At 41.4% G+C, this 12,979-nt stretch overlaps 1 protein-coding gene across 1 annotated transcript in view; it reads left to right on the top strand.

Moving 5' to 3' along the window:
- Positions 1–9,394: 9,394 nt before the first annotated feature.
- MORC1 (MORC family CW-type zinc finger 1) overlaps positions 9,395–12,979 on the top strand; it is a 138,697-nt gene continuing 135,112 nt past the window's right edge. The window contains exons 1-2 of the mRNA XM_014457002.2: positions 9,395–9,518; positions 11,897–11,950. Of these exons, the coding sequence (XP_014312488.1) occupies positions 9,454–9,518; positions 11,897–11,950 (119 nt within the window). The 5' untranslated portion in view covers positions 9,395–9,453. The remainder of the gene's footprint in view (positions 9,519–11,896; positions 11,951–12,979) is intronic.

The raw sequence follows: 12,979 nt of genomic DNA, 5'->3' as shown, positions 1-12,979 counted from the left end.
TGACTATTCTTGGGGGGGAAAGGGGTGTGGGGGATGTGGGAAGAGACTGGACAATAATCGTGCACCTATGGATGAGGACAGTGGGGGCGGGTGAGGGAGGGCGGAGGGTGGGGTGGGAACCGGGTGGAGGGGAGCTATGGGGGAAAAGAAGAGGAACAACTGTAATAAATAATCTGAACAATAAAGATTTACTAAAAAATAAAAATAAAATAAAAATAAACCCCAATCAGGTTGCCCAACCCAGAGCACTAAAACTGGGAAGAGATATCCACATGACATCTGGCTGTGAAAAGCAGCAAGGTTGCTGTTCATCAGGGAGAGGCGAAGTCCACTAGAGACACAGGCACCCTCTTAAAAGGCCAACACACAAAATCTCATTCACAGCCACTTACGCTGGGCTCCAGCATAGAGCGGGCAGAGCGAACTAGTGTCATGTGAGAAGAGTCTGAGATTTGTCGCTCTGGGGAGGGAGTTGGAAGGACAGCCACCAGGATCACTGTGCTGAGTCATTCTCCCATCCTACAGATGCCATCCATCTTAGTCTGTCTCAGATTCTAGCAGTCTGATTGGTCACCCTGCCGAACTCTGTGTCCTCCTGGCAGATTTGGAGGAGCATTCCCCCCAGTTTTGAACAGTACAGTTGGGGTACATTTGGACAGACTGTACAGTTTCAGACGGTACAGTTGGGGTACATTTGGGTGGGATCTCTGCAGACCCACCCTATGATCTCCAAAGGCTCCACCTGCCTGATTCCTAGCTTCATCCTACTGACTCTCACAGCCTCACCCTCCGAGCTCTGTCTCCTCCTGGCAGAATCTGAGACAGACTGAGATGTGTGGCTCCAGAAGAGGGGCCATTCCTCTCTTGCATGCCTGACCAAAGCAGAGTCCTCCTTTCACATGGCAAAATTTTGGCCTGTTTGGGACTGATAAACTCTGTTGGCATCACCCTGATGACTCCTTGACACCCCGCCCCACTACAACGGTGTGCAAGCACTCAGCATGTGGCAGCTAGACTTGAGATACCTAGAGACATTTGCTGTGTGGCCTCAGAGTCTTCATTGGCACCGAGTTTGAACCTGTATCAATCTGGTGCCCAATACTTACCCCTACCTGGTGACTCACTGTAAATCTACCTCATGCAACTTGAGTACCACCAGAGGCTCTTTCAACGACTAATCCTAACAGGCATCTGGCAGGTGGAGATAGGCAGAGGCAGATCTTGAGGAGCCTTGGGACTTTTGATGCTCTGCCCCAATGCTTGGTACTGTTGAAAGTCGGCCTTGGTGTGCAGCTTGGCCTTTCCCACAGGCCCAACAGAAGCAGCCACAACTGTGGATCACCTGTAGCTCCAAGCAGGTTGCCCAAGGCCCATCATAGGCAACGTCTTATATTGACGTGCACCAGAGTTCCTCCCAAGAGACCCAGAAACAACACACCCAGTGGCCAGATTCAGACAACATAAGAGAAGGATCCAGTAAGTTTCACAAGTGGCATATCCAAAGGGAAATCTCGATGGGAATTAGAACCTGCTGAGGTGAATTCTGCTTCGTGTGGTCAGCACCTGCACATTAGCTCACACAGTACAGTTGGGGTTGAGCCTCATAGTCAGCCAGTCTGGGTCGATTCTGCCAGATGGGTAGATCACACACTTGAAAGAGCCAATAGCAAACAAGACTCAATTACATCAGGAGGGCCCTCCTAACTCATACGAAGAACATTTCTGGAGCACCCGGCTCAGGTGATCAAGAAGAATACACCACTGGACCCCACAGGACACCTACTACATAAGACAAACCCACAAAGACTTGGAATCAGAACAGATCTATCTAATACATAAAAACAAATTTAATGGAGGCAAGCAATGTACAAGATATAGAGTTCAAATTAATGGTTATAAGGATGCTCCACAGCATGAAAAAGAACATAGAAACCATAAAAGAAGATCAGTCAGACATGAATAATACAATATCTGAAATAAAAAATACACTGAAAGGAATAAACAGTAGGTAGGATGAAGCAGATGGTTGAATCAGTAATTTGGAAGACAATCCAGAGCAGCAAAAAGAAAAAAGAATGGATCCAAGATAGCAGTGGATTTGGTGGAAGCTACACTCACCTCCTCCCAGAACCAAACTGGAATTATAACTAAAGTAATCCTGAATAATCAACTGAAGACTAGCTGGAGAGAAGCTTTATAACTAAGGACTTGCAGAGGAGGGCACATCAAGACTGGTAGGAAGTGCAGAGGCATTCGTGGGCACTCATGGGAAGCAGCTGAAATTCTGGAGTAATATATCAGCTGTGGAAGGGTTCCTCCTGAGAACTGTGGGATCTTAACCCCAAGCTGAGCTCCCTAGTCCAGAGCACCAGAACCAGAAGAGGCACCCACATAACATTTGGCTGTGAAAAGCAGTAGGGTTTCTGTCCACCAGGAAGAAATGGCTAGAAAAACAGGCACCCTTGTAAAAGGCCAATGAATAAAATTTCATTTACAGCCACTCACCCTGGGCTCTGGTGGAAGGAGAGAAGAACAGACTAGAGATGAATGAGAAGAGGATGGGGTTAGTGGCACTGGGGAGAGACCTCAGAGGTCAGCTGCTAGGATCCTTGTGCTGAGACCTTCCCCATACTGCAGAAGCCATCCTTCTCAGGCAGAATACTTGCTTCCATGAAGCATCAGCCTGGGGGGAAGCAATAGCCCAGCTCATTGGAATCTCCCTTCTCCCACTCTGTAGAGCTTATGCCCTGGTAAAAAGTACTACCAGAGGCGGATCTCTGGGTGCTTTGAGATTTTTGCTGACATGCTCCTTGACTTGGTGCTAGTAAAAGCAGAACTTGGTATGCATCTTGGTCCTTTCCACATACTCCCAGGCCTAGCAGAGGGAGCCAGATGCTGTGGGTTCCAAACTGGTTGCCCAGGGCCAGTCACAGACAGTGTCTGACATTGGCATGAACCAGAGTCCCTCTGAAGAGACCCAGAATCAACATACCCAGTGGCCAGCTTTAGAAAACAACTGAGCATGATCCAACAGCTTCACAAGCAGCATATCCACAGGGAGATATTGGCAGGCACAAAACCTGCTGAAGCAAATTCCACTTTGTGTGATCAGTACCTGCACAGCAGCTTGCACACTATGTTGGGGGTTAAGCCTCACTGTCAGCTAGCCTGAGGGTTGATCCCACACATGAATGGGCCAATAGCAATCAAGACTCAATTACAATAGAAGGGCTGACAGAATGCACATAAGGGACATTCTTAGAGCACCCAGCTGAGATGATCAGGGTGACCCCACCACTGGGGCCCTCAGGTCACCTGCTACATAAGGACACCATCCCAAGACTGAGAGTTATAACAGATCTACCTAATACATAGAAACAAACACGAAGAGGAAGACAAAGAAACACAATGAAAGAATAAGAGAATTCTTCAGAAGAACTAAATGAAATGGAGGTAAGCAATTTATCAGATATAGAGTTTAGAGTAATGATTATAAGAATGACCAACAACATGAAAAAATGACATAGAAGCCATAAAAAAGGACCATTCAGAAATGAAGAATGCCATATCTGAAATAAAGAATAAACTGGAAGGAATAAGCATTAGACTTGATGAAGCAGACGATTGCATCAGCAATTTGGAAGACGAGGTAAAAACAAAACAAAACACACACACAATAAAAGCAGTAGCAGCAAAAAAAATTAAAATTAAATGAGGACAGTTTAAGGGACCTTAGGGACAGCATGAAGCATAACAACATCTGCATCTTAGGGGCACTAGAAGGAGAAGAGAGAAAGCAAATTGAAAACCTAATTGAAGAAATAATGACTGAAAACTTCCTTAATCTGGTGAAGGAAAAAGATATACAAGACCTGGAAGGTAGCTGAATGGATAAGAAAACAAGATCCACGTAGCCCAGTCAGTATGGCTCAGTTGTTGAGCCCATGTATATGCTGTCTTCAAAATACTCACCTCAGGACAAAAGATACACACAGACTAAAAGTATAGGGATGGAAAAAGATATGTCATGCAAATGAATAGGGGAAAAAACTACAGTAGCAATACTTATATCTGAGAAAATAAACTTTAAAACTATAGTAAGAAACAAAGAAGGACAATACATTATCATAAAAGGAACAATCCAACAAGAGGATTTAACCTTTGTAAATGGACAGGGGTGTTTGTTTTCACCACTCTTATTCAACATAGTACTGAAAGTTCTAGCCAAGGAAATCAAACAAGAAGAAGAAATAAAAGGCACACAAACTGGGAAAGAGGAAGTAACACTCATTATTTGCAGATAACATGATACTGATATTGTATATAGAGAACCCTAGTAATTCCACAAAGAAACCTGGGGCTGATAAACAAATTCAGTAAAGTAGCAGTATTTAAATTAAATATCCAGAAATCAGTTGCATTTTTATACACCAATAATGAACTATCAGAAAAAGAAACTAAAAAAATAATCCCATTCACAATAACAAAACAAATAAAAAATATTTAGGAATAAATTTAACCAAGCATGTAAAAGACCTATACTCAGAAAATTATAAGACACTGAAGAAAGTAATTGCAGAAGACACAAATAAGTGGAAGGATATACCAGGTTCATGGATAGGAAGAACTAATATCATTAAAATGTCTATACTACCCAAATCAATCTACAGATTCAACACAATTCCTATCAAGATACCAATGGCATATTTCGCAGAACTAGAAAAATATTCCAAAAATGTATATAGGTCCACAAAAGACCCAGAATAGCAACAAGGATCTTGAGAAAAAAGAACAATGTTGTAGGAATCATGCTACCTGATATCAGACTATACTACAAGGCTATAGTAATCAAACCAGCCTCGTGTTGTCAGAAAAAAAAAAGACAAAAAGATCAATGGTACAGAATAGAGAGTCCATGAATAAACCTACCCCTTTATAGTCAATTACTATTTAACAAAGGAGGGAAAAAAACAAAATTGGGTGAAGATAGTCTTTTCAATAAATGGTGTTGGGAAAATTGGACCAATATGTGCAAAAAAAAAAAAAAGTGAAAATAGGTCATCTTTTTACACTATACATAAGAATAAACTAAAAATGGATAATAGATTAAAATGTTACACTCAAAACAACAAAAAATCCTAGAAGAAAACATAGGCAGTAAAATCTTGGCCATTTTTCATAGCAATATTTTTTTCTGATATATCTCCTCAGGCAAAGGAAACAAAAGAAAAAATAACCAAATTGGATTACATCAAACTAAAAAGGAAACCATCAGCAAAATGAAAAGACAGCCCACTGAATGGGAAAACATATTCAATGATACATCTGATAAGGGGTTAAGATCCAAAATTTATAAAGCCAACTATGCCCTGGTGCTAGTAAAAGCAGAAGGATTTTACTAAATATCTGTTGAACACCAAATAAAATAAAACAATCCAATTTAAAAAATGAGCAAATGACCTGTTTCTACAAAGATGACATAAAGATGGCCAATAGACATATGAAAAGTTACTCAGCATCACTAATTATCAGAGAAATGCAAATTAAAACCACAATGAGATATTGCCTCATACCTGTCAAAATGGCTTTCATCAATACAACAAATAACTGTTGTCGAGGATGTGGAGAAAGGGGCACCCCAATACACTGCTGGTGGGAATGCAAACTGGTGCAGCTACTGTGGAAAACAGTATGGAGTTTCCTCAACAGGTTAAAAAAAAAGAACTGCCTTATGACCCAGTGATTTCACTTCTGGGAATTTATTAGTAGAAACCTGAAACACTATTTTGAAAGACTATATGTGCCCCTATTTCATTGCAGCATTATTTACCAAAGCAAACATTTGGAAACACTTCAGGTGTCCATCAGTAAATTAGTAGATAAGAAAAGCTGAAATATATTTACCCAATGGAATATTACTCGGCTATGAAAAAGAAGGAAATCTGCCCTGACAGGTTTGGCTCACTGGATAGAGCGTCGGCCTGGGGACTGAAGGGTCCCAGGTTCAATTCTGGTCAAGGGCATGTACCTTAGTTGCAGGCACATCCCCGGTGGGGGGTGTGCAGGAGGCAGCTGATTGATGCTTCTCTCTCATTGATGTTTCTGACTCTCTATCCCTCTCCCTTCCTCCCTGTAAAAAATCAATAAAATATATTTTAAAAAAAGAAAGAAAAAGAAGGAAATCTTACTCTTAGGGAGAGTATGGATGGAACTGGAGAACATTATGCTAAGTGAAATAAGCCAGTCAGAAAAAGACAAGTACTATATTATTTCACTCATATGTAGAATCTAATGAACACAATGGACTAACAAGCAAAATAAAGACAGATTGGTAGAGAGCAGGCTGATCTGTCAGAAATGGCGTGGTTGAGGGAATGGATGGGTGTAGATGAAGGGATTGAGCTAAAAAAAAAAAAGAAAGAAAGAAGAACTCATGGAGACAGACAACCGTGTTTCCCAGAGGTGAGGCTGGTGGTAGGAAGTGGAGGAGAGTTTTGGGGGGATATGGTGGAATAAGATTTGACTTAGAGTGGTGAACACACAATACAGTGCACAGAAGACGTGTTGTGAAATTCTGCTCCTGAAACTTGTATAATTTTGTTAGACATGTAACTCCAATAAATTAAAGAAAACAGATTATAAAAAAAGAAATAAAAGGGGAGTATGTAGTTTGAAAGATTTGAGCCATCATTTATGACAAGTAGGTGATTCTCCCAAAGCTGAAATGTAAACATCAGAAAGAGTTCAATCTCTTATCCCAAATCAACTATTCTTAAAATCAGGATTAAGCATACAATGAGCAGATTATGTTCTCATTTTAAATTTCTCCTCCCTTCTATTGCTCCAGTATTTTTATCATGGAACTAGTGGCCCAGGGCACAGATTCATGCACATTGAAAGGAAATTACTTAGAAGGTGGCCTGTGGGGTGGAACTGGGCCCATGGGCTGGACATGCCCTGAGGCCAACCTTTTTCAATCCCTCCCTGGTGTCTGCAGAGTGAGCGGGGTCCCTCTGGCAGGTGGGGTCCCTCGTCCTGGCCTGTGGGTATCAGGAGGAAACTGGCTCTCTGACATCCCCCGAGGGGTCCCGGAGTGGGAGAGGACACTCTGCAAAGTTGCTGTCGTACAGGGTGTGGAACACAAATGCAAGTGCGAGGTAAACCAGATTCGGGGTATTTCTGTGAAGATCACACCCTTCCCTCTGGTAGAAATTAGATTTTACAGCCTTTACTAATTACAGGCTCGAGGCTCCAGTGCCCTCCCAAGTAAACTGCTTTGAGACAGCAGCTGGAAATTAGGATAGTAAAGTCAATTCAGAAGAGGCTCATCAAGTTTTTCTTGTCCATTAAATGAAAATGAAATATCGTATTTGTGAAGTTCTATGGAGGGAAACATTGAAAAGATAGCTCAAGTTGCTTAGTAAAGAGAAGTTTGCTAGCAAAACACCACCACAGCAGCCACAGTTAAAACAAAAATGCAATCAGGAAAATTACTTGAAATGTTTATGTTTACTTTCAGTTTTCAAATTAAAGTACAGCATCATGTTCCTTTGGGTTGTCATTCAAATTCTCTCTTCCTCTCCCGATTCCTATAAATGTAGTAGCTGATAAACTTCTTTCTTTAGAAGTAGAATCACTATCCCCAAACTGACATTTTTTTTTCTTTCCTGAGAGCTTCATTGATTGTATGATTCCCAGAAATCACAAACACATCTAGTTCAAGTTCTTTATTTAATAGACACTCACTTCCGATTTTAAAACTGTCATGTAAAATCTCTGCTGAGTTCTATTGAACTTCCTTAGTTTATAAGTCATTTAACCCTAATTGAGAGGTCATCCAGGTCAATGAATTTCTCATCTCAACTAGAGCCTTTCTCTACAGCATCTTTGACAAATCCTGTTTCTGCTGGGTTTTGGTGACTTGGCTGGTAATCAGTGTTTTGTGAGTAGCACCATTTGGAAAGCTGGTGTACAAAGCCCTTCCTTATATTTAACCCCATCCCCCACCTTCCCTTTGCCTAGTTCTCTCTTTTGGGATATACGGAGTGTTTAGTCCTTGAGCTGGGCTGTACATCAAATAATTGAATGAAAAAGTTCTTAGAGAACACACGTCTCCACATTAAGGCATAGTTTAAATTTTGCTCAGGTTCCCTTTATTTCTTCCTTCCTTTCTCTCTCTGGATGTTCTCTTTTCTTCAACTGGAGAAACATGATCAACCCAAGAGGCATAGGAAGGTAAGTGTGGGGCTTAGAACACAAGGCGCCTTTACATCTGGTGCTCTGTAACACACTGTGCAAGCACAGGGGAACTGCCCCTTTCCTTCCCCACACGCCCCAACCTCGCCACACAGATTCTTTTTAAAGGGTTTTTATTTTTCAATTATAGGTGACATCGATATTATATTAGTTTCAAGTGTACAGCATAGTGGTTTGACATTTATGTAACTTATGAAGTGATCTAGTGCCCATCTGACACCCTATAGCAGTGATGGCGAACCTTTTGAGCTCGGCGTGTCAGCATTTTGAAAAACCCTAACTTAACTCTGGTGCCGTGTCACATATAGAAATTTTTTGATATTTGCAACCATAGTAAAACAAAGACTTATATTTTTGATATTTATTTTATATATTTAAATGCCATTTAACAAAGAAAAATCAACCAAAAAAATGAGTTTGGGTGTCACCTCTGACACGTGTGTCATAGGTTCGCCATCACTGCCCTATAGTTATTACAATGTTATTGACTATATTCCCTATGCTGTATTATACATCCTCATGCCTAGTTTTAAGACTGCCAATTTGTACTTTTTAACCCCTTCCTCTTTTTCACCCATCCTCCCTACCTCCTCTCCCAACTGTCAAACATCAATGTGTTCTCTGCATCTATGAGTTTTTTCCTGCTCCCCAACCTTGATTTGTCACATTCTTTATGTGTGTATGTAATTATTTCTGATCAAATTCTAATCCCATCCTGGGGCTCCATTTCCCTAGAAAATGTTAGAAAATGACAGGAACAACATAATCTTAAGTCAGGAAGAGGAGCCTAGCTCAGATGCCTGTTTTGCTCAGAAGGCATTTTTTTTAAAGCCTCACCTGAGGATATATTTTTTCCCCATTGACTTTTAGACAGTGGAAAGAGAAGGTGAGGCGGGGGTGGGAGAGAGAAGGATCCACGTAAACGCTCTGTGACAGGAATCGAACCAGGTTACCCTTTGGTGCGGTGGGCCTACACTCTAACCAAGGAGCCACACCAACCAGGGCTCAAAGCTGTCCTTTGAGCAACAATTTATCTTGCCAGACACCAGCCAACAGTGCAGTGAGCTTCGCGCTCTGGCCACCAGGGGGCGCGCGCGTTCGCCGAGCCGGTTTCCGGGCGTGAGCGTGGGCGTGGGCGAGCAGCTGCAGGACTGGACCTTCGTGTTTTTGAGCGGCGCGTGGGTCGCCTACGAGGACATGGGCGACAAGTATGCTACTCTGCGGCGGGCACAGCTGCATCTGGATTTCATCCACGCCAACTCGTGAGTGACTCTGTAGAGCCTGAAAAGGGTGGGGGAGGGGGGAAGGGTCTCACCGTGAAAAGTTTGGACCGTCTCCTAGCGAAATACGTGAACTTGGTATCATTGACTTATGGAAATATTATTTCTTTATTTAATTCTTTGTTTATGCTTTAAAAAGAAAAAAGAAATAATACAATTGTTTACGCTTTGAAAAGAAAAAAGCAAAGTTATTGATGCTTTAAAAAGAAAAAACTATTTGAAGCTTATGCTTTAAAAAGAATAAAAAAAAAAGTAAACTGATATTCTGGGCCAGGCTAAACCCTTTTTATTTTTTCCCCACTAACGCCAAGTGGCAGGAAGGTCCTACATTTATCATTTAACAAAATTGTAGGCCAGAGAACCCTCATTCCACCAAGGTTGCCCATCTCTAGTGACTTCCCTGCCCAATATCTTGACATTTTAAAGATTAAAGTTGCCTCCGGAGAGTAATTTGTATTTATTGATTCCAGCGTCTGCGGCCTCCAGAGTATTTCCAAAAACGTGACCTCTCTGGGGTTAGAATCCTCACATTTTGGTTATTACAAGGGCCCTCTGGCTTCTCTGTCAGGCCCAGATGCGTTTTGGCTACCGACTAGGTGTTATTTCAGATGCTCAGATTGCAGAGGAAGAAGACAGGTTCCCTATTCCATCTGTCATTTCCCACACAGCAAAGCACAGCAGGGAGTGAGTGCTGCGTAATTCACAGTGATGTTGTTTGGGGGGATCTTTTAGTAATTTGGATTTTCTGAAAGTACTGATTGATATAAAGCAGCGATTTTCAACCCTTTTCATCTCATGCACACATAAACTCATTACTAAAGTTTTGCAGAACACCAAAAAATGTTTTCTGTTTTTTGCTGATCTGACCAAAAAAAGTAGGTATCATTTTGATGCATTCACACCAGCTAGCTATTGTTGTGTTGGCTGTTGTCATTTTTAAATTTGACAATCTAAAGAAAAAGAGGTCAGTGCTTCTGACTAAACAGTCAGGTATTGCATGTTTTAAAAATTCTTGTGGCACACCAGTTGAAAATCACTGATACAAGGGATGCACCAGATTTGAAACCACAGAAAAGGTGTAAAGAAAACCAGGGTTAGCCAGCCTTGCTGTATGGGACAGAGCAATTTTTACAGAAAATATGAGTACAACAGGTACTATTCAGCAGATATTTAGTTTTTATTTCTTTATTATGTAGAATAATTGCAAGCTGGAAGGGATGGGACATTAATTAAAAGTTAACAGAGGTGGAAGACAAATGAAGAAATAGCAGTTTTGAGTTGGCGATTTACAACAATTATAAGCCCAGTGTAGGAAGGACTGTGAATTTAACCTGGGGAAGTTTCCTCAGCCTCAGTTTTGCATAGCTTCTGCAGATATCCTTCCCAGACCTCTCCTCCCCCAAATCACCCCATAGTCAGTTACTAGTCTGGAAACTGAACAACAAAACTGACAGCAGCACAAGCAGAAACAAAAATCAGATACAAATTGGTATCTTCTCCACTCCTCCAGGTCGTTTTTGTTTGAGATTCCCACAGTATAAACAGGAGTGATTTTGTATTTCTCCCTTGCTTCACCTCTCCTGTCCAATCCACCATCCAATCCATCATCAAGTCCCCTTCAGGCTGTCTCTAACGAGGATTCAAAGACTCAAATTCATCCGTTCCACTCCGTCTCCACTACCACTGACTAGACGCAGGGGTGGGCAAACTTTTTGACTCGAGGGCCACAATGGGTTCTTAAACTGGACCGGAGGGCCGGAACAAAAGCATGGATGGAGTGTTTGTGTGAACTAATATAAATTCAAAGTAAACATCATTACATAAAAGGGTACAGTCTTTTTTTTTTTTTTTTTAGTTTTATTCATTTCAAACGGCCGGATCCGGCCCGCGGGGCCGTAGTTTGCCCACGGCTGGACTAGTCCAAACCACTGCCATCTCCCTTCCGGACTCCTCCACATAGCCTCTAAACTGGGTTCCTTGTTTCCTGTTCTTGCTCCCGAAATGGTCTGTTTTTCTGAAAGCTCTCAGTGTGAACCTAAAAAACAAACAAAACAACAACAACAAAATAAACTTGAACAAATGCTTACAAAACAATTTGCTCTAAGTACAGGAAGGCCTGTGAAGTCTTTGTTTCATTAGGAGTAGACAGGCTATTTCGGCCATCGTGTTCTTAGCCCTGCTGGCTTTGTAATAAAGTGCATCAACTTCAGAAGCTTGATGGTGCTGAGAAAGTTGTTTCTAGAATAACTCCTTACTGGATTATCTGTCTAGACCTGGAGAATATTTGTCTGCAACTTTCTGAAACCTTTTGCACCGATTCCAGAGTTAAACGTTGGGCTTTCCCTCTATTTCTTCACCAGCACCACACACAGTTTCCTGTTTGGAGCCCTGGCTGAATTGCTGGATAATGCAAGGTAAGGCTCACCAGTGAACAAGGATTGTTGGGGGCATCTCACACAATTCCAGTCTTGTTGTTTTTAAAGATGAAATGATAATGTCATTTCCCCCCACCTGCAATATTTTGTGAATTTAATTGCTATTAGAAATATTAGAGGAAAAAGAACAGGTGAGAGGAGGAATTATTCAGTTTGTATCTATGATCAAACTTGAAGTGCAGATAAAGTGAGTGTCTGTTTCTGTGTTAATAAGCATGTAACAGCAGATAGTCATTTGGATGTTTTTGAGTTTTACTGCATATCAACATATACTGTGTCTTGAGAATTTAGATTTAAATTTGGGCATTTATTGAAGTCTGCATAAAATCGCATTGCAAAGTTAAGGAGAAAATAGCTAACTGTTGTTGATCTCCTTCTATCATAAGACCCTGTTCTAAGCACCTTATAGATGGGTATTAGCTCATTCATCTTTACAACAGCACTCTGAGGTGCCTATACTTATTTCAATTCTACAGACGTGGAAGTTGATGCATAGAGAGGTTAGATGAATTAACCAGGGTCATACAATTGATATTGGCAGAACTAGAATTCAAATTTAGTCTGTCCAGTCTGTTTAGAACTCCCCTACCCCATTTTACTGTCTCTGACAAAGGCACTGGTGTTTAAAGAACCCTCATTAACAGTTTAAGTGCCACTTAAGTGTATTTGTGGGGGCTTGTGAGTGAGTCTTTTTCAGCTAATCAAATATGGCACTGCATTTGTTTTTATCTGTATTTTCTTGTAATGGAAGATTTTACCTATCTTTTCTACAGAAAGCAGTCTACCCCAGGAAGTAGCAGGAAGTTGTTAGATCAGGGATCTCAGTAGAAAGACCTAAATTCCCTGCCACGGGTTGACAAATGAATTTCAACTTTTTTGCATTTGTCCCCCATTTTTGGCCTAAGAAGGGAGATGACTGGGTGTAAATGCAGGATGTAGTCAGTTCACTAGCCATCCAGAACTTTCTGCACAGCAGTGCCCTGTACTAAGGAAAAAGTCACTAACTCC

Source organism: Myotis lucifugus, unplaced genomic scaffold, assembly GCF_000147115.1.
Source record: "Myotis lucifugus unplaced genomic scaffold, Myoluc2.0 scaffold_67, whole genome shotgun sequence".
Lineage (NCBI taxonomy): Eukaryota > Metazoa > Chordata > Mammalia > Chiroptera > Vespertilionidae > Myotis > Myotis lucifugus.
Note: the sequence above shows the minus strand (reverse complement) of the source record. Positions and strands in the feature narration are given on the sequence as shown.